At 49.7% G+C, this 21,540-nt stretch overlaps 1 protein-coding gene across 2 annotated transcripts in view; it reads right to left on the reverse strand.

Moving 5' to 3' along the window:
- Window positions 1-21,540, reverse strand: part of SLC24A3 (solute carrier family 24 member 3) — a 641,322-nt gene that overhangs the window by 437,851 nt on the left and 181,931 nt on the right. For both annotated transcript variants that reach the window (XM_066387038.1, XM_066387037.1), the window contains one exon: window positions 737-862. In XM_066387038.1, coding sequence (XP_066243135.1) covers window positions 737-821 — 85 coding nt within the window. In that variant the 5' untranslated portion in view covers window positions 822-862. The remainder of the gene's footprint in view (window positions 1-736; window positions 863-21,540) is intronic.

Genomic DNA, 21,540 nt, shown 5'->3' on the forward strand with positions numbered 1-21,540 from the left:
GTCAAGGGCCCCAGAAATCAAGTCAAGTCCCCATAGTCCACAGATGACGAAATCAAGAATGCCCTCCTGGGTTCTTGTTCTTGTTGGACCAGCCCTACACAGCATGAGGAGCTCTTGTTCCCTCCTGCATTGTCCTCCTGCAGCCCTTCCTCTCCTCCCTCTCCCCGCCCCTGCTCCCCCGTCCTCCACTGCCACCAGCACCAACAGGTGCTGGGCTTATGCTCTTTCTAAATATCTGGACATCTTCTTTCCTACCTATACACTAAGTGATTTTCTCTCTTGCAGTGGTTTTTAATGTGCTTTATTCTTCCACAATCTGCCACTTTGAGAAAGGCATTTCCTGATACAGTGAGCAAAGCCACTCACAGAGAGATCACATCACTTCCCTAAACCACAACCCCAAAAACAGGGAAGAGAGCCCTCCACCACTGCTGGACCCACACATGGCTGAACGCAACATCCCGGAGCTGGTCATCATATTGTAGCTGACTCCATTCTTCCTCATACAAAAAGCGATCACTGGGCTGCCTAACACTGTATGTCCCATGACTCTGACTTACCTTTTCTGTAGCTCCCCTAGGAAAACAGGTAGAAACAAACCTGAATCTCACCTTTGAGTTTCTTAGGCACCTGCCCTAAATGTCCTTAGAGTCTCTCTGGGTTAGAACTTAAAAGAACAAATGGCAGTCAGGTCTTCCTCAGCCACAACCACTGCCCAGAGTGCTGCGCCCGTTACCTGGTTCAGTGCAGTTCTTGCTCTTCTGTCTCGTGTCTTCCGAAGTCAGAGTGTCATTCACTTGCATTAACTTCCTCCCCACCATCCACTGTCTGTCTTCCCCAATGAGATCCACGAAGTCAAGGTCTAGGGAGAAAAAGATAATAACGACACATCACTCATTGGCCTTCACCAACCTGGGTACCAGTGTCTCAACTGGCCATCAGGTGCTCAGCCCCACTTATACGCTCTTAGGCCTTACTATTGTATATACTTCCTCTGGTTGCTGGATCCTACCTGGCCCAACAGAGGCAGCCCTCAGCCGATCACTCATGGGAAGTAGTACATTAATACCTCACTGCTCCAGCGGGATGACTTTGAGGTGTGCATTCTAAACTGGATTCCAGAGTTTTCTCAACTCAGATTCCACTCTAGTCATTGACAATGTAACTTTGATGATAAAGCACACTTTACTGCCTGCTGTTCTTCCCCATCTTAATTCCCCACTCCCCAAAAACATGCTGAAAAATGTAAAACAACCAACATCCTGGGGGATGAGGAGTCATTTGTAGTCATGGGCCAATTTCCGTGGTGTAAAGAGTTCCATTACAGCCTATTTCAAGCTATCAACATGGCCTCACTGAACATGAACTTAGGAAGAAATGGGCACAGTTAGGTCCATGAAGTCAGTATGACTGGCTCCAGCCCACCAGCATCTACTCTCCTACTAGAATTCCTTTGACCTGCTGCCCAAAAAAAACTATCTGCAATTGAATACTTGATCAGGACCAGCTTCTGAAGGGTTCCCTGTGCTAAGATGCCATTTTTACACCCAAGAGCCTAGGCCTGGCAGGCCACATAGCAAGGTTTCCATAAACAGGAGACGAAGGCAAGCACGAGGAAACGTAGACCACAGAGCATGTGAAGGGGACAGCATGGAACAGTGAGGAGGGCTGTGGCCGAGAGGACTGTGGGGGTGAAGTGTCGGGAAAAAGAATAGATACTGAAAAGCACAGAAGAGGGGGGACACGGTGTTCTGCATTAAGGATGTGTTGAGGTTGCAGTGTCTGTGGAGCACCGAAAGGGAGGCGTGCTGCCTATGTTGATGTGACCCCTCAGGGGACAGAGAGCCACAGCAAATAGGGGTAGTGTGAAACAGGTATGAATGGGGTCTCCCTAAGGAGGAGGGGAGGGGACCAAGCAATAGGAAATGAAACAAGAAATCATGGGGACCTGTGCGTTCCTTCAGAGAGCAAGCGGAGTAAAAGAATTCAGCAAAGGATCTATGAAAAGAAGAAAAAAGGTAAGGAAAATGCTGTCACTGAAGGTGAGCAGACAGAGAATTCCAAAATGAAAGAGTGGCCAACGGTCTTGACCACTACAGACAAATCAAAGAGGACAAAGGCAAAGAAATGGCAAAGCTGGACATTAGGGTCACTGGGAAGTGGAAACAGCTAGCAAAGAGGACTCCTTCTAGTGCCTTGGCACCAAACAAAGATACGACATGAGGCAATATCAAACCCCTGAGTGTCCAGAGTTGCTGTGGTAATGGATTCAAGTATACAACAGGAACCTAATTCAGGGGCCAAGTGGCCTTCACAAAAGGATGGAGGGTGTGCCACATCCAGCCGCATCCATGTGGTGTTCTGAAATGGTCAACGAAAAGCTGAAGTTCATCATATCCATTCTTCTATTTCCATGGTAATTCACAGTTTGCTAAATAATTTCACCTTCATTATTCAATCTGAACTTCATGACATCATTGGGAAAGAAAGGGGGAGCACAAACACTGTCTACTTTGCCACTGTTGTTTCTTCAACACCGAAGAACTGCTGGATCAGAGAAGTTCAGTAAGCATGTATCAAAATCATTATTCCCATCTTGTGGATGGATAAACTGAGACTCACAGAAGTTTTTGAAAACCACAATGCTCGTGGACATCCTAAACTAAGCCAACAGGTCACAAAAAATATCAGCCACTCATGCACTGAGGTCTTCCTTAGTCCAAGGGAAACTGCCCCAGACGTAAAATTATCAGGATATCTAATTAAAACCTATACATGTTGGCCAGGACAGCCCTGAGGAATTTTCTTAAAAAAGATTAAAAAAAAATAGACTGTGGAGCCTAACTACAATAAATGAGAACTTTGGACTTTGAAATATAATACCTACATGGTAGCCACATATATCAGTTTAGCCAAAATTGTGAGGCTTATACCAAAGATAATTCAAGGGTAAAACAAGCATTTGTATAATCTGGTCAACCTGAATGGTTATTCTAATGATTCAGACTGGTGACGAGCAGAGAAAACAGTTCAAAAACTTATGTAGAAACAATAAGGGTCTGTGGCCTTAAAATCCAACAAGCAGCCCTAAAATGTGAATTGAATACCATATTATCATAAATAATCTGAAAGTGTGGAGGAAGACATCCATTTGTTTCAGGACAGGTTTCTGCAAGACCTGGGTGGGATCCAGGAACAGGGACATGGGACAGGAAAGAGAGCCAGCTCATAGAGCAGGGGTCCCCAAACTTTTTACACAGGGGGCCAGTTCACTGTCTCTCAGACCATTGGAGGGCTGGACTACAAAAAAAACTATGAACAAATCCCTATGCACACTGCACATATCTTATTTTAAAGTAAAAAAACAAAACGGGAACAAATACAATATTTAAAATAAAGAACAAGTAAATCTAAATCAACAAACTGACCAGTATTTCACTGGGAACTATGCACTTCTCACTGACCACCAATGAAAGAGGCGCCCCTTCCGGAAGTGCAGTGGGGGCCAGATAAATGGCCTCAGGGGGCCGCATGTGGCCCGCAGGCCGTAGTTTGGGGACCCCTGTCATAGAGGGTGCGTGTCAAGCAAGTTACGCAAATGAACCATTTAGAGCTTGACCAGTCCGACACCCAAGGTGAGGGAGTTTGGGTATTTATCTACCTACTCCTGTTTGCCATTGGTTGAGGGCTGTTCCCAGGGGACACTAATTTCCTGGCACATCCAACCTGCGGCATGTCCAAGGGAGGTTCTGGTGCCCGGAAAAAGGCCCTGGACAATGAGATACAGGTGCAGAAAGCTGACAGAACCAGTGTGCGCTGAAGAGGTAAGAACAAAGTGATGTGGGCAGGGCACCAAAAGCATGTGCCAGCCTGCCTAAGATCCAGAGATACAGCTGTGCTGTGGCCCAACACACTGGCCACTCTGCCGCTCTCCTAATCTGGGTCAAAGCAAGTACTTTATGACGCAGCAATGCAACGATTTGCAAAGAAGCAAGAGTGTCGCTTCCAATGACTTCCAAAGTTCTTTCCTAGGCCAAGTTTCCACGGTTCTGTAATTGTGAGAGAAAAGCTGATACCAATTAAGAGATGTAAAAATAAAGCCAGCTATTGTAGCAGAAAATTAGAGTATATATGTGTATGTATGTGTGTGTGTGTGTGTGTGTGTATATATTTACATAATGATTCAGTTTCTTCAGAAATTAGAGACTATTAAAGCAGCGCCTCTGGATTCCAAACCTACAAACTTTTATCTCAACAAAAATATATTTGGGTAGATGACCAAATATACTGGCCATTAATGCAGAGATCAGACTCTGAGAAAATGAGAAAGATGAAAGCAAAAATCCCATTCACTTACTTCCCACAAAGATCCCAGTGTGACAATATTATATCCCATTCCATTTGTCCTCACAGAATTCCTGGTGAGGTAGGAAAAGGCAGTTTGTTTTGGGTCAACTTTTAGAGTAAAGAAGTCAGAGTAGATTTGCCTAACATCAGAGCCAATCTATGGCTTCTGTTCACCAAGTATCTATTTATGTGCAAAGAATTCTCCTCCAGCGTCTTTCAGCTTACAACAGTATTACTTTGAACTATTAGCTCCAAACTGAAGCACAATGAGGTTAAAAGACTCAGCCAAGGTCACACAGGAGCAAAAAGAGGCAGAATGGGATTTGAAGGCAGCTCTGGCAGATTCCGGGGAGGATGAAATTCATGTGGGTGCATTATTTTGCTGTAGAAAGACTGATCAGCAATGCAGCCTGCATCATGTAATAGGTTGGGGTGAAGGCAGTCTTACTGGACTTATTTTCTTTTTTTTTTTTTTTTTTTTTTTTTTTTTTTTTGCATTTTTCTAAAGCTGGAAACAGGGAGAGACAGTCAGACAGACTCCCGCATGCGCCCGACCGGGATCCACCCGGCACACCCACCAGGGGCGACGCTCTGCCCACCAGGGGGCGATGCTCTGCCCATCCTGGGCGTCGCCATGTTGCGACCAGAGCCACTCTAGCGCCTGGGGCAGAGGCCACAGAGCCATCCCCAGCGCCCGGGCCATCTCTGCTCCAATGGAGCCGTGGCTGCGGGAGGGGAAGAGAGAGACAGAGAGGAAGGCGCAGCGGAGGGGTGGAGAAGCAAATGGACGCTTCTCCTATGTGCCCTGGCCGGGAATCGAACCCGGGTACTCCGCACGCTATGGACTTATTTTCAACACGGTAGTTTCCTCAGGACCATTAGGAACAATGGCGAGGCACGCGCACCGCCCCATGGATGCAGCACAAAGGGAAAAGAAGATGGCTCTGAAGCACCATGGGCTGCACAACACTCCGCTGGTGTGGACCGCCCAGGGACCGCGCTCGTCCCATTGGTCATGGCAGGGAGGGTTAGTCTTGACTTAGGGAGGAGGGACAGAGGGTGGGCAGTGAAGAAGGCAGAAAGGACCTTGGGAGGTGGCCACCCTTGGTCCTTGCACTGCTTTCCCCTCATCATCTCCTCAGACTTCCCTATGGCAGAGGCTGCTCCACAAAGCTACACTTGAGCAATGTCAACAAAAACACTTGGCCCCTGTCCACTGCATTCTTGGCTCCTCATCTACCAGGCCCTGGAAGCGCATGCTGGCCTAATTAGTCAGGGCAGGGGTGGGGACAGGCAGAGGGGCAGCAGGCTCACATGTCCCATGTCACACGCTGGTGAGCAGAGGTGGCGTGTATGACTGCAGGCTCTGGGGGCAGGGGGCGAGGCAGGAGTGGGTTGTGGAGACAGCATGGGGTGCCTGCTGAAAGGGGAAGAAATTCTCAGCCTGAGACTCAAGCCACATGTGCTAAGGAAGGGAAGAAAGTGGAGGCTGGGTGCCAAGTTTCCATTACAGAGCCGAGGGCTCACCCTCTGCGGCTCGTGCACGCGCGCGCTCTCTCTGTTTCTCCTCTCTCTCTCTCTCTCTCTCTCTCTCTCTGTTTCTCCTCTCTCTCCCCCCCCCAGTTTCCTTCTACTTCCCTGTCCTGGGGCTTGGAGAGCCCAAAGATTTCTGACATCAAGAATGGGTTTCCTTAGCCGCCCCAGGTCCCAGCCTTCCCTCCAGACCCACAGGGCTTCCACCCTTCCCAAATTCCGGTCCCAGGCCCCGTGGAGAGGTGGGCCTGCCCGCTCCCTGAGGAGGGGATGAACTCCGTCACACACGCGGAGGGACAGCTGGGGGGCTGCAGTGTTGTCATCACCACCTTGCACGCCCCTTGCCTGCTCCAAGCAGCCTTCCTGCAGCATGCACCCCTGCTCTCACAATGAGTTCCGGCCATCTTACTGCTACTGCTGATGGGTTAAGTGGCTGAGCTGGTACTCAAACCCACATCTGACTCTAAAGCCCAGGTAGGCATGTCCAACCCTGTCCCAGAGCTCTGGGAGCCCAGGGAAAATGTTCTCACAGGGTCAGCAGGCTCACTTGGAGAGATCATGTTAACTTTCCCCTCCCTGAGAACTCGAACTCTACATTTGTTCTTTAAAACCTGGGGTGGACAGTGCCACCCCTCTGAGACACCAGGAGGGCCAGGGCAGCAGCCGACCATTTGCAGATGAGGAAACTGAGTCTAACGCAACACAGTTAACACCACAAAAGGCAGAGCCAGTGGCAGCAGGGACCAACTTTGGCTCCGAGGCAGACTCAGCACACAGAGGCTATAAATACCCCACCCTGTGGTTTACACAGCTGTCTCCACTCTGTGCCCCCCGGGTTGTCACCCTGGGTCAGTGGTCAGTTTTGCATAAGCCCTAAGCCAGCGGATGACTTTCTGTGGACTCAGTGAGCCAAGCAAATCTGCCTCCCCCACACCGTTCTTCCAACAGCCCCTTCCTGACCCCACCCCGAGAGTTTCAGGAAGGGGAGCCTGGTGGCTGTCCCTCTCGGGTGAAGAGGGGGAGCAAAGGAGGCGCTGGCTTTCTGCATGTGCAATTTCACTTGGACTTCCCAGATGAAACAAGAGCATCTCCCTGCCTGGTTCTTGCTCTTGGTCTTTGAAAGGCGTATGAACTGCAGAGGCTGTGAGCTCTCCAAGCCCAGCAGGAGAGCAGGAAGCCGGAGGTCAGCAGGCTGCGCACGGGCCCCCCTCCGTGCCGCACAGCTCCAGGGGCACAGAGGGCGAATCCAGAGAGCTCGGAGCTGCAGAGGCCACGGACCCCGTCTAATTTTCTTCTCTCTAGTTGTTTACACGCCCTGCCCACTGGGTGGGGACTCTGAGACCCCAGTGGGCTGGGTCAAGTTGTCCCTCTTGTGCACTCCCCCTCAGCGATGGCAACCACAGGCAGCAGCCTTCGTGCTAAATTTAAACATCACCACAGTGTCGAAGCACACGTTCCAGCATCAAGAGGAAAAGCCTGTTGCAAGTTGAGGTTTTCTGGTCCCTCAGATGGGCCTCCCTTTCACTCCGAGGGGAAGGAAGAGAGACCAGCAAGCACCTGCCCCACTGAAGCAGGCACTTCCGCAGCTGCTGCCCTCCGGAAGTCCCCTACTCAGAGGGTGGCTCAGGAGCAGGGGCATCTCCTGGGGGTTGGTCTGGTGCAGCCTGAGCCTGCAAGGGGCACACTGGAGGCTCCAGACCCTGAGGGGCAGTCCTGCTGGAAGGACAAAGGGAGGCTCCATGGCCCAGAGAATGACCCCTGTCTGCTGCTGTGGGGAAAGCAGGGCCCTATGGAGAAAGGGGGTGGGGAGCCCGCAGTGTGGGGCTCCAGCCTCTGCTGTGGGATGTTGCCATTCCCCGTGTCCTGCATCCAGAGACTGGCCCTGTTAGCCGTCCCGTGCCAACCCACCCGTGGAGGGAAGGGGAAAGGCCCGACGACCTTCTTACTTCCCCCACCCCCAAATCCCAGCCACTGCTTCTGCCTTCCCTCTCCACACTGACCCGACACAGCCCCCAGGGGCTGAGCAAGCCCCCATAAGACAGTCCCTGGGAACAAGGGGCCTCCCAAAGCACCCAACCCCAAAGCACGAGCCCACAGTCCCAACAGGCTCCAAATGTGGACTTTGCCATGGTTGGGCAAAACTAGGCAGGTCTGGTTTCGAGACTGAGGCAAAGGGGGGGAGTCCTCACAGCCCCCCCTGCTTCCAGAGGGAAGCCCTTCCTCCAGGCAGACTTCCCAGACCCTCCAGGAGCCTCCAGATCAGAAACTCCCAGAGAAGGAGCACATATCACAGACGGAGGAACAGACTGACTGTCCTCCCCACCCCCGCCAGGGTGTAAGCTCCAGGAGGACCCAGACAGCCGCTGTGGTTTCCTCGCGGCTGAGTCCCTGGGCCTGAACCTCAGTGGATGCTTATCACCATGGTACCCCAGCGTTTCACGAGAGCTGGGGCCTGGGCGTGACTCGGATGCAACCACAGGATTCCAAGGCAAGAGCTGAGTCTCCAGAAAGACCCCAGGGTGATTCAACGCCATTCTTCAGGGATCATGCCCCTTGACTAGGGGGTTCAGTTTAAATGACAGGCCCAGGAATTTTAGTGACAACCCTGAATCAGAGTCCAGGTTCTCTGGGTCCCTGGACCAAACTGTGTGCTTTGCAGCCTTACTACTCAAAGGGTGGCCCTGGACTAAACATCAGCATCCCTGGGGAGCTTGTTAGAAATGCGGCACTCAGGGCTCACCTCAGACCCACTGCAGGAGACTGCGTTCTATCAGGTGCTCATGCACCCACTGAAGTCTGAGAAGCTCTGTGATGCCATACAAACCATTTATTCCTAATTTGTTCACAGACGTGGCGTGCCTTCACGTCCCTGGAACAGTGCTCAGCCTGGTCTCTCCGTCTGGTGTCCGAAATGCAAGAAGTCCTCAACGTCCCCAGAGCACGGACGGACCCCTCCCTGAGCACCACACAAACCGTGTCAGATGGCGCGTGGGCATGCAGTGCTGTCCGGCCGCTGAGACACTCCCTCCTGCATCGACCGCACCGGCTCCTTCTTCAAATCCCTCTCAATGGCTTGAGAAGATCGGTCCCGGCGGCCTGCCTCAGAGGTCTCTCTGTTCAAAACAGCTCCGTTTTATTCATTGCGCCAGCAAATGGGTTTGTTCGAAGGGCCCCAAGGGCTGACTCTGGGGAGCGCTCCCCTCCTCGGGGCCAATCTTCCTCTTGATCTGAAACACGTCGGGGGGCGAGTCGGCCCCAGTTCTTGGTGGCGCTTCCTTGGCCCTCTGCTGCTCCTGCAAGGCTCTCTGGCAGTCCCTCTGCTTCTTGTCCTTCCCCAGGTCTCACCCTCTGTAGTAGCTCAGAGCTCAGGCCTCTTCCTGACGGTCCCTCCCGACTGGCCTCCTCGAGAAAGAAGCACGGGACACCCTGCTCCTTCCTCCCTGTCCTCTCAACTCTCTCTCCACCATCCATCAACACCTCTCTCTCTCTCACACACACACACACAAACAATATTCAACGTGGGATTTCTTCTCAACTTTAATGTGCATGCCTATCACCCACAGACCTTATTAAAATGCAGATTCTGATAAGCAGACCTACGAGACTCATTATTTCTAACAAGTTCCCAGTGGACGCTGGTGCTGCTGGTCCAAACAACACTTTCCATTACACACTTTTCAATGAAGGCCCGCATGAATGAAAGAGTCTGAGTCACACATGCAAATGTGCGCCCGTTTCAGAAAAAGAAGCTGCACGAGTCCCAGGCGATACATCCTGCAGCAGCTCCAAGCAAGCGCAGAGCAGCTGCAACGGAGCAGACGCCTGTGGAAGTCAAGACGGTGATGGTCTGACCTGCTGAGGAGGAAGGCGACAGAGGCTTTCTTCTCTTTGTACTACAACTCTCTAGACCTACCGTTAACCCCCAATAGTGGGCACCCAGCGGGTCTCTGATTGTTACAGTCTCAGGAGCAAACACTAAAGTCATGTCCACTGCACCTGGTGATGGGAGGGAAGTGAAGCATATTTCTCAGGCAGCAGGGGCACAGTATCAGCCGCCACCCTCCACCCTCCACCCTCCACCCTCCACCCTCCACCCCACCTGGCCCTATTATCCCGCATGCACAGTCAAGGACAGGAAGCCAGTTCAGCTCCCAATCTGTGCTGGTGGCCATGCAATGGGCCTCACAACAAAGATAGCTCTCAAGGACTGATAAGGGTAGACAGAAGATGGAAATAGGGAGGCAGAGGGGGTAGGTGGCAACATGTGCACCCACAACCCAATGGGTGTAAGGTCGATCTCTGGCTCCAAACTGAAACACCTCTCAGACAGGGGTTGTGAGCTACTTGTTGTCAGGCTCTGTGAGGCTTTTCCTTCAGCCATCTATCTGGTCCAACAATACCTGTCAATAAATTTGGGGAAATAAAATGGAAGACACAGGAACTCCTAAAATCTTCCCCAAGACAATTTCCTACATTTTAAAAAGCAGAAACCCCCAAATACTAGTGTGATCCATCTAGATCTCTGCCATCAAAAAGATTTTCTGCAGCAAATGGAAGTGTCCTAGATGGTCGCTACCAACATGGTAGCCACCAACCACATGTGGCTAATTTAAATGTGGCTAGTCAAAATAAGAAATATAATCTATGATAGTCGCTTTAATTAATATGAATTTAAATAGCCACTTGTGGTTATTTAAAATAGTCATGGCTTGTGACTAGACTAAGAATTGGCCTAATCACATAAATAGACTATCCCTGGGTCAGGAACCCAGGCAGAAATTGAATTCTGTCAGCACCCTGAAGGGGCACAGGAAACAGAGGAAAAGGCAGTGGTGTGCGATAGAGGTGACAACACACTCTGATGAGACGGAGAAAGTGGGCTTGCTTGAGTTTTGTTCTCTTTTGGCTTCTGTCTTTGGGAAGAAGAAAGACAGCCAGTAGTACAGGTAGAAGAGAATGGGAAGGGTCGTCAACATTAAAAAGCAGCTCCATGCACCTGACCAGGAGGTGGCACAGCAGATAGTGTGTCCAACTGGGATGCGGAGGACCCAGGTTCAAGACCCCAAGGTTGCCAGCTTGAGCGCGGGTTCATCTGGTTTGAGCAAAGCTCACCAGCTTAAGCCCAAGGTCGCTGGCCCCCGGTCAAGGCACATATGAGAAAGAAATCAATGAACAACAAAGGTGCCACAACAAAGAATTGATGCTTCTCATCTCTCTCCCTTCCTGTCTGTACTTATCTGTCCCTCTCTCTGTCTCTCTCTGTCCCTGTCACATAGCATCCACACTGAGTCCGGCATATCCGATAACTAATCTAAGAGAAGGGCACTGTCATTCATGGCAGGTGAAAGGCCTGAAGGAAAAGGGCAGGATGAATAAAGAGCCCTGCCTAGCTCACCTGCTTGCAGAGGTTGCAACATAGTATACTTTCCATGGGCTCATTTAAGCACATTTGCAGATATTTTTTGAAACAATACAATCTTGACACTATTTTGAAATGAGATGAGGGGTGTGATCACAAAATCTTTTTCCACTGATTATATTTTGGCAGAAAAAATTTAAAAATTGTTGAACTTAAGGATAAATTATGCATTTATATTTTATAAAAAGACAACTGCTATAAATATGCAAATGTTTTCTGAGAAGACATGTGGCCACCAGCTGAGTATGCACCTATCAGATACATTCATAAAAAACACATACGTGCGTGCGCGCACATACACACACATACACACATGCTCATATACTCCAAGGTGATATTATGTTGCTCTCAACAAAATAGAAATCAGCAGCATCCTAAGCATTCACAGTTTTCACCTTAAAATGTGGAAGAATTATGTAATCTGAATAAAAGCATTCCAGATAAGAGTTTTAATGAGTTTGACCTATTTCTTAAAAAGATGAAAATTGATTCATCAATTGAAACCAGAAACAATGGGGAGATGTTAGCAAAAGTCTTTGCATCACTGCTGGATAAAACTGAAAAATTAACCTCTTGATTTAGTTGATATCACCTCTCATGCTTTTCTTTCATTGAGTCTATACATCTTGGTGAATTACCTATTTCAGAGAGAACAGCCTTTAAACTTTAATATTAAACTGAATTTTAATTAAATTTAAATAAACAGACATTCAATTAGCTATACCTCAAATTATGGAACTAATACTTTCAAAAATGGTTTAAATATAATTCAACCACACTGTCTCCAATAAAATGATACTCATAGAATATAACAATATTAATAATTGTAATACTTTGTAAAATTGAAATGCTTTCTTCTGTTCTATTAACAAATAGACTACTTATGTTTAAATGGTTTATTTCATGTTTATTTTCTTCCTCCTAAATTTGTTTCTTAACATTTAAAAACCAGAGGAGGATTCAGGTTTGGTAAGCCCTAAAGCTTATATAATGTTGGGGTCCTTCCTTTAAACAGAAAAATTTATAAATATAAAATTGGATACAAGGCTATATTTTTGTATCACATAGAATATATATATATATATATATATATATATATATATATACACACACACACACACAAAATACATATTACAATTATATATAATTTCTAAATAAGTGCACATTCATAAGAACATCGTAGAGATCACCACATCAGATGACACATTCCATTCCAGCTACACATACATGCTTCCTGTTTCCTCCATTAGACTGCAAGCTACCTGCTGACAGCAATTTTTCTCAGTGTTCTCCAGCACTAGCATAGAGAAGGCATTCAATACATCTCCATTGGGAAATTAATTTTTTTTTAACTACACAAGAGTTTGGTGCCTACAGTCCTCCCTCCCAGCATCTCTTCTCCCTTCATTTGAATCAACCTCAGATTTTCATAGGGAGAATGGCCCCTCCGCATACCCAGTCTACCTTGGTCAGGCAAAGCTCCATTCACTCACAACAGGCCTGGCTAATCAAAGCCCCACATCCTGCAGGCCATGATGATTGGTTCTGAGATGTGCTCGTACCCAAGCCAAGCCAATCAAAACAGAGATCCCAGGAGAGAGGCTTACCCATTCTCTCCCAGTGGGCTTGAAACTGGAAGGAGAGCTGGAGGCTTAGAGTCCAAGAATGCAGCCAGAACACAAAGTTGCGCAGAGCCAAACCAAGAGGCAAAAAGAACTCAGGTCCTGAGAACATCACGTTTCAGCCCCAGAGTACCTGAAGCCAGACTAATTACAACCTTTTCATTACATTTTGCTATGTATTCCCTTTTTAGCCTGAGCCAAATGGGAGTGGTTTTTATCTAGAAGAAACCGACATTCCTCACAGATACATGCTTCCACCTTTTACCTCATTCCATGTGAAATCTGTTGGCCCAGTAAAGCTCTTCCCCAAACCAACCTGCCTTCACCCTCACTGTTCGCCAGGAACACTGCTGAGCAGAGAGCACTTTCCTTTCTCTTCATAAATGTGTCCCATCCTGCCATGAACACATTGCCTCCCCAATGCCTTCTATCAATCAAAGGATAAGCTGTACGAGCACTGGAACACTGTGTAGGAATTGAGATGGCTATGGGGCAAACAGAGTTCAAGTACAGGCTCCTGATGGTGGAGAGAAACAGTGTGCATTCAGCCCCCCAAATACCCTGCTGACCTGGGTGGGAAGACAGCCAGAGGCCAGCCCAGTGACACACAAGACTCTCCAATGCCACTGAGAGACTGCAGCCATGCTTCTGATTGCAGTGTCACGCTTGCGATGCTGGGAAGAGTCCCGGTTTGGGGTTCCCAAAAGCATAGTCTGAGACCAAGACTTGGGTGCAAGCAGTTGATTGTGAAAGGGATGCCTGGAGGAAGGCATGAGGAAGCGTGGAGGGTAGCACAGGGCGAGGGAAGAGGGTCCGTGAGGGTGCAGCATGGAGGCCGCTGCGGCAACCAGGGCCCAACTCCCTAGAGCAGAGGTCCCCAAACTACGGCCCGCGGGCCGCATGCGGCCCCCTGGGTCCATTTATCTGGCCCCTGCTGCACTTCCAGAAGGGGCACCTCTTTCATTGATGGTCAGTGAGAGGAGCACTGTATGTGTGCCACAAAGCGCGGTGTCGCTCACGTACAGTACTACTTCCGGTGACGCCAGATGGATGCATCAAAGCTCTGGAAGCATGTCATATGGCTTGTTACGGCTGGCAGTGACAAATATGGAACCGGACATTGACCATCTCGAATTAGCCAAAAGCAAGCCCATAGTTCCCATTGAAATGCGGGTCAGTTTATTGATTTAAATTTACTTGTTCTTTATTTTAAATATTGTATTTGTTCCCGTTTTGTTTTTTTACTTTAAAATAAGATATGTGCAGTGTGCATAGGGATTTGTTCCTAGTTTCTTTTATAGTTCGGCCCTCCAACGGTCTGAGGGACAGTGAACTGGCCCCCTGTGTAAAAAGTTTGGGGACCCCTGCCCTAGAGGCACGGCACAGATGCACCCACGACGCCTTCCAACATTGCCACCTGAAGGGTAAGGTGTTGGCTCCCTCCCCTCACCAGCTGAGGGTCGCCCAGGACCATGAGCTTCCCCAAATTCCAGGCTGCACGTTTGAGTGAGCCAGGCCTGCTCCCATCTACTGGGGAAGACTCAGAGCCAGGGAGTAGAAAGACAGGTGACCCGTCCTGGAGGCAGCACCATCGCTGCACTCATGCTGAGCTGCCCACTGCAGCTGCAGCTGGGACCCAGAGAGGGCTGAGGGGCTGTCACCCACTGAAGGTGACCTGGGCTTCATCTTGGAAACAATGTCTCCTGACGTCAAGTAGGAAGATGCAATTGGTCCAGACCCATGGACAGGTAGATTCTCTAATGATGTGTTCCTTTTCTCCTCTCTTCTCTCACCACTGAACTTGATGCCGGAACGAAAACATCCCCAGGTCGCTTCCCAGTGAGAAGAACGGGACTGAGCGAGAAGAGCGGTGAGGTTTCACTTACGCACAAAGCCACTCAGTTTCCACCTCCTCCTACGCCTTGGCCCACTGCTTGCATCTTTCCAAGTCGGAAACTGAAGCCAGCCATAGGAGAGTAACCAGGTTGAGTGGAAAGATAGGATCCATGCTCTCTTGGGTTTCAGCCCCGAGTCACAGATCCAGCAACAGGAAAGGGAAGACGGGAGGGGGCGCAGGCAGGGTGAGCGGGAGTAGGCTGACACGCAAAGGACCTTTCAGGCCACAGCCTAATCCCCACTGAAGCCCTCCAAGTATGTTTCTATAGACTTGGGAATTGCCTAAGGAATGAGGCTTTGTTTATTTTCTAGAGTCCTGACAAGAGCAGACTCCCAATAACTTCCCACTTGAAGGACTTGCTGGAAACCATAATCAATACTCAGTGTTTAGGACCTGCTGTGTGCCTCTCGCAGAGGGCTCCTTGTCACACTCTGTGCAGTTTGCTCCTTCCCCTCGGGCCTCACTCTCTCTCTCAAAGCCACAGGAGGCCATTCCGTTCCAAACAGAGAGCGACCCCGTCCATCACAGTCACCCCAGCCAAGGTCAGCGAGTCCTTTGACAGGGAAGCAGAAAGGAAAAAGAAAAGTGAAAGGATTTTTCCATTGTTTCTAAAAATGAAGGAAGTAAGAAACAAGAAAGAGGAATTCAACAAAAAGAAACACCCCTCCACACACACACACACACACACACACACATACACACACACAAAGGCAGAGGGGGGCGTGGAGTAAGGAATTCTGGGACGAAAAAGCGTGCCCATCTCTTCTGGAATCACACACATTGTTCCATGGCAGAAAGATGAGTGGGCAAGAGGGTAGATGAGTCGCAGACACAGTGCATGGGCTAGTCCATGTCCCTCGTGAGGTATCGGGACATTGTTGTTCTTTTCTCAAGATCCTTTCCACTTTTTCCCACTGTGTGACAGCAGGAAGTTGTACAAAAAGAGTGGGCAGCTTAACCCCACTTCACTGCAGTGTTGGGGCACCCTAATTTTAACATGGAAGGAGGAGGGGTACAGAAGTGGCAGGTGGCCCCCCACAGATCAGTGAGATGTGAGCAGAAGTTTGCTCGCACCTTCTGGGAAGGAAAACCTCAAATCCTCCAGTGAATGCTGCTGATGTTTTCTCTCCTTCTGTGTGAAGAGGTGATGCCTGGAACCTCTGTAGCCTTTTTGCCACCATAGGGGAAAGCACCCTTGGAATGAAGCTCACAGAGGAAGGGAGGAAAAGAAGAGAAAGAAACTGGATCCCCAACGACATCGCTGGCCCGCTGATCGCACCAGCCTACCTGCAGAAATACCTTCTAATAAATCCCTTAATGCTTTAGACATTGTGACTTCTTTTTTATTTTTGATGGCATGAAGTGTCATGACTGATATATCATCAAGATTAAACCTTTTGTTAAGAAGATATAAGGGCTCTGGCCAGTTGGATCAGTGGTAGAATGTCAATCCAGCATTTGGGTGTGGAAGTCCCAGGTTCGATTCCCAGTCAGGGCAGATTGGAGAAGTGACTATCTGCTTCTCCCCTCTCGTTCTCCCCCCTTTGATCTCTCTTCCCCTCATACAGCCATGGCTTGACTGATTCGAGCACCTCAGCCCCAGGTGCTGAGGATGGCTCCACGGAGCCTTGACCTCAGGCACTAAAAATAGCTCGGTTGCAAGCAACGGCCCTAGACAGGAGTTGCCAGTGGATCCTGGTCAGGGCACATGTGGCAGTCTATCTAGCTCCCCTCCTCTCACTTAAAAAAAAAAAAAGATGTAAGTATTGTAATGAGAAATATCAGACTTCTGTTCAAATTACTGTTCAACAACTTTCTAACCTATTTGACCTACAACTGCATAAACATCTTAAAGCTGGCCCTTTACGGGTGTAAACAGTTTCACATATTAACCTACCTGGACACAAAGCTTTTTTTGTTTGTTTGTTTGTTTGTTTTTTAGAGAGGCAGAGAGACACAGAGAGAGGTGAGAAGCATCAAGTCGTAGTTGCATCACTTTAGTTGTTCATCTCATATATAACCTTGATGGAGAAATGTGAGGTGGGGTGGCTTAAGCTGAGCCAGTGACCCCCTTGCTCAACCAGCGACCTTTGGGCTCAAGCCAACAACCCCAGCATCATGATGATGATCCCGCGTTTAAGTCAATGACCCCACAATCAAAGCAGATGAGCCTGCACTCAAGCCTGTGACCTCAGGGTTTTGAACCTGGAATCTCAGCATCCCATGCCAATGCTCTATCCACTGCACCACCACTGGTCAGGCTGGATGCAAAGCTTTTTACTACAGGTAGTGAAAGTTCATCACAATGTCCCTGTCTCCCTTCTCAGGGATCCACTACCCATCAGGGCAAATCACCATCACTCTGTAGCATGAGTGATGGCACCTGGCACATTCTCACTCTTCCCCGTGCCCCCCATTCGTGGCAGCCTAGCAGCTAGCTCTAGTGTCCCTCAGCTCACAACAGCAGTGGACAAGGAGGATGGGAAAAGATGAGGAGTCGCTGGAATCAACTCCCATATCTCCGAGAAGTTCAGTGATGCCTCAGAGGGCTCTGTGAACACTGTCATCTAATTGACAGGGAGTCTAAAGCAAGCGAGGAACCTTGGGAGGAGCTGGAGGCATCCAAAGGGCTGGAGAGAGCCTCTCCTGGCACCTCCTGCTTCCGGGGCCACCCTGGTTCGGTTTCCAATTAGAAACACTGCGTCTGTGGCTTGAACTGATCCCAGCCTCTCTGACGACTGACGTGAGCTGTGACTACTGCCAGATGATAAACAGGAAGTCACTGAGTAAGGGGGGCACATCATCGGTCCATGCGTGTCAGAGGCTGTCGCCTAACTCGGGAGGGCAGAGCTCCAGGGACCACGTGTCCTTCACGACAAACGAGCCCAGGTGACGACGCCCCAGGCCTTCTCCAAAGAGCTGCAGAGGACAGTACTTTCGGAGCTTCAACCTTTTATGGGAAGCAATAAGTCAGAACACTTTCATCTACAGAGGTTAATATAACAGTTCTCTCCACAAATGCATGCAGGGGATGCTCAGGTTGTCAAGTTAGAAATTTTATCTCTGGTTATTTTTGTCTTCGGTTCAGGTCTAAACTTCACAATGATGGCTGCTTTTGCTACTATTAAGATCCCTGCATATAATACAGACGCAGCTTCAGCGATGTAATAACCCTGAGCAGTGTGTGTTGGGCCCTGTACTGTGGGAGCTGTGTACTGTAGTCAAATATTTTCCAGCCTGCACATGCCCCACTCACGGCAGGCCTCATTTGGGACACTTGTCCTGTGTCTCACCACCTCGCTGAGTCTGACAACAGCCTTGTGACATGGGCGTTGTCCTCACTTCTCAAACGAGAAGCCAAGAGCTCAGGATGTGGGCCAGCCATTTGTCCCTAGTTGTGTGTCTAGTCCCTGCCTTGCACTAGGCGACAGCCCCAGGACTGTCCTGGCAAAATGAAGGTGGTTTAGCCGCAGAGCCTGGCCCGGCACCCCACCTTCCGGTGCCCACTCCAGAAATCTTCCCCTTACCGTTATCTGCCTCGACCTCACCTGAATTCTCATCTCAGCAGCATGAATGCTGCTTTGCCTAATCTTCCCTCCATGTTTCCACCTGAGGCAATTTTTTTTTTTTGCCTGTTTTATTTTTTTTAATTATGATGGACGAATCATGAAGAGATTTTTTACCATGGCAAAAAAAAAAAAAAAATGTTGCAAGCATAGCAAAGCGTTAATGGTGGAATCTCGGCGGTGGGTTTCGGAGTATTCATTGTACCGTCCTTTCCAAGCTTCTGTCTGGTTGGACATTTTTATATAAATGGCGTGGATAATGTTGCAGAAGGTCCCAGCATGAATATTAAAAGCATCCCCCTTATAGCATCCGAGATTGATATAAAGAACTGCAACACGGCCACAGCCCATATGTACAAGGAATCACTCCAGATGGGGCAGTTTCTGTGGTCACAACAACTCTGCCGGTTCCAGAACACAACGGGCACTGCCACTCAGCACTGCTCTGCTGCCAAGACCGTAGTCACTGTGCCTGAAAGGCCCGGGCCAGCAGCGGTGCGGCCAGTGGCGTGGCACCCACTCGGCAGCCGAGTGCATTGCGAACACCAGCCCCAGAGAGGAGAATCTCTTGGCAGTGTCTAGCGGGTGGATGCAGCCCCTTCCAGAACCAACTCTCGTGAATGCAGGAGCCTCTGCTCCTGAGACACGGCATGCTGGAGGTGGACACCCCAGCACCTCGCTGTCTCTCAGCTGCACACTCATTTCCCCCTCCAGAACCACAGTCTGACTTATCTTCTCATCGGAGGGTTGGGAGGGCTTCCCCAGCAGTGAAGCCGTATCAGCAAAATATCCTCTGGGAGACACGTGAAATGACTGGGCTCAGAGGCAAAGTGTCTCCGAGCAGCTCCATCTTCTGTCCCTCCTACAGGTATTTTGCCGACAACATACCTGGTTCAACTGTGAGGCAGGCCCTCTCCTCACGCTCACGCTAACGTGGAAATATCCCAGTGCAGAGGCACACGTCTTCCAGGAGTTACTGCCAGGATGGGACAGGACCACAGTGTGATTCACTTGGTGTCCCACAGCCACTCTGATTTCTGCAGACGGGGCCTCCGTCAGGCATCCCACCTGCTGTGCTTTCTCGTGTGGCGTGCTCTCCTCCAGAGAGCTCAGGGTCAGTGGACAAGCGACAGGAAAGTGCTCACTCCTACATCTCCTTATCATCACTGTTTCTATCACTCTTTCTCTGTGAATGTAATTATTAGTTCAAAAGAACCCCAGAAACAACTTTACTTTTGCCTTATGCCTTGAAGAAATGTTAAAGGTGGTTTTTACAGAAAGACCTCACTTCCCGGTGCCCCTGCCCAAACCCTGAAATGGGTGAGGAGAGCCCCCCAGCACAGGAAGCAGCCCGTCTCGGCTGTGGGATGGCAGCTGAGGGGGAGGGTGGGGGACGTGGCACCAGCCTCCAGGGCCCTGCAGCTGAGCATCCGCAAGGGGTGAACACTCGCACGCACTGTTTAAATGAGAACAGGTAAAGAGAGAGATAAAATACTTGAGGAACAACGTCCTGAACAGGGAATGATCCAAGTCCAGGTGATGAAGAACACAGAGGGTGACAAGGGCTCATGGCCTCAGGGCTCAGAGACTCTTCCAGAAAAGGGGAAAGACCCACTTCACAGTGGAAATGCAAGCCATACCAGGTGTGTGTGTGTGTGTGTGTGTGTGTGTGTGTGTGTGTGTGTGTGTGTGTGTGTGTGTGTTTAATGGACATGGGTACTCCCCAGTTCTTGCAGGAGGCAGGTCTGTCCACAAAGCTCCAGAACTTGGACTTCACAACTACCCCACACAGCATCCACAAAAGGCAGGAAAGAGAACGGGTATTCACTGACTAATTCATGGGACTGAAGTAAAAAGACACCAAGATATCTTCAGCCCTATGGGGGGTGAGATTGGGGGCCAAGGTTTCTGTTTTGACACAGAGGCTTTGGGGAAATAAAATCAGTCTGGTGGCCTCCTGCTGGGCTGTAAGGACATGAGGAATCCAGGCAAGGGTGCAGCCAGGCTGCTGTTCAGCCCTTTTGCCAACCAGGAATTCACAGCCTGCTCCTCCGGGCAGCAGCATTCCCGAGTCAACCATCCAAGCGGAGGATCGATTGAGAAAATCATTGTTCAGACTCAGACTGTAAATCTTTAAAAGCAGCCCTGTCCATGATTAAAGATGGATATGGGTGGCTCAACCCTGTCCATGATCAAGCACGGACAGGGGTGGCTCAGCCTGTCTATGATCATGCACGGACAGGGGTGGCTCAGCCCTGTCCACGATCATGCACGGACAGGGGTGGCTCAGCCATGTCTATGATCATGCACGGACAGGGGTGGCTCAGCCCTGTCCACGATCATGCACGGACAGGGGTGGCTCAGCCCTGTCCACGATCATGCACGGACAGGGGTGGCTCAGCCCTGTCTATGATCATGCACGGACAGGGGTGGCTCAGCAGTGTCTATGATCATGCACGGACAGGGGTGGCTCAGCCCTGTCTATGATCATGCACGGACAGGGGTGGCTCAGCCGTGTCTATGATCATGCACGGACAGGGGTGGCTCAGCCGTGTCTATGATCATGCATGGACAGGGGTGGCTCAGCAGTGTCTATGATCATGCACGGACAGGGGTGGCTCAGCTCTGTCTATGATCATGCACGGACAGGGGTGGCTCAGCCCTGTCTATGATCATGCACGGACAGGGGTGGCTCAGCTCTGTCTATGATCATGCACGGACAGGGGTGGCTCAGCCGTGTCTATGATCATGCACGGACAGGGGTGGCTCAGCCCTGTCCACGATCATGCATGGACAGGGGTGGCTCACGGGGCAGGAGAAAGGAGCGGATCCGACTATTGGGCTCACCTTATGTGACTGTGTCTCCTTCCAGGAGTTCTCTTTAGCAACCTATTGTTGCAAATGGCTTTAAAAAAAGACCCAAATGAACTTTCAAGTTGGGTTTAAGCCATGGAACCATGAGTCATCAGAAGTCCAAACCTAGGGCTCATTCCGTGGAAGAGTGTAATTTTGGAAGCAGGAAGGCCCTTCAAGAGCGCACACACAGTTCAGCATGGTCCAGAAGAAACACCCTGCGAGCCACACACACAGTCGCCTATTTTCTCACAGACATACTCAAAAAGTAAATGCAACAGGTGAAATTAATTTTAGTAATGT

This window comes from Saccopteryx leptura, chromosome 5 (genome assembly GCF_036850995.1).
Source record: "Saccopteryx leptura isolate mSacLep1 chromosome 5, mSacLep1_pri_phased_curated, whole genome shotgun sequence".
Lineage (NCBI taxonomy): Eukaryota > Metazoa > Chordata > Mammalia > Chiroptera > Emballonuridae > Saccopteryx > Saccopteryx leptura.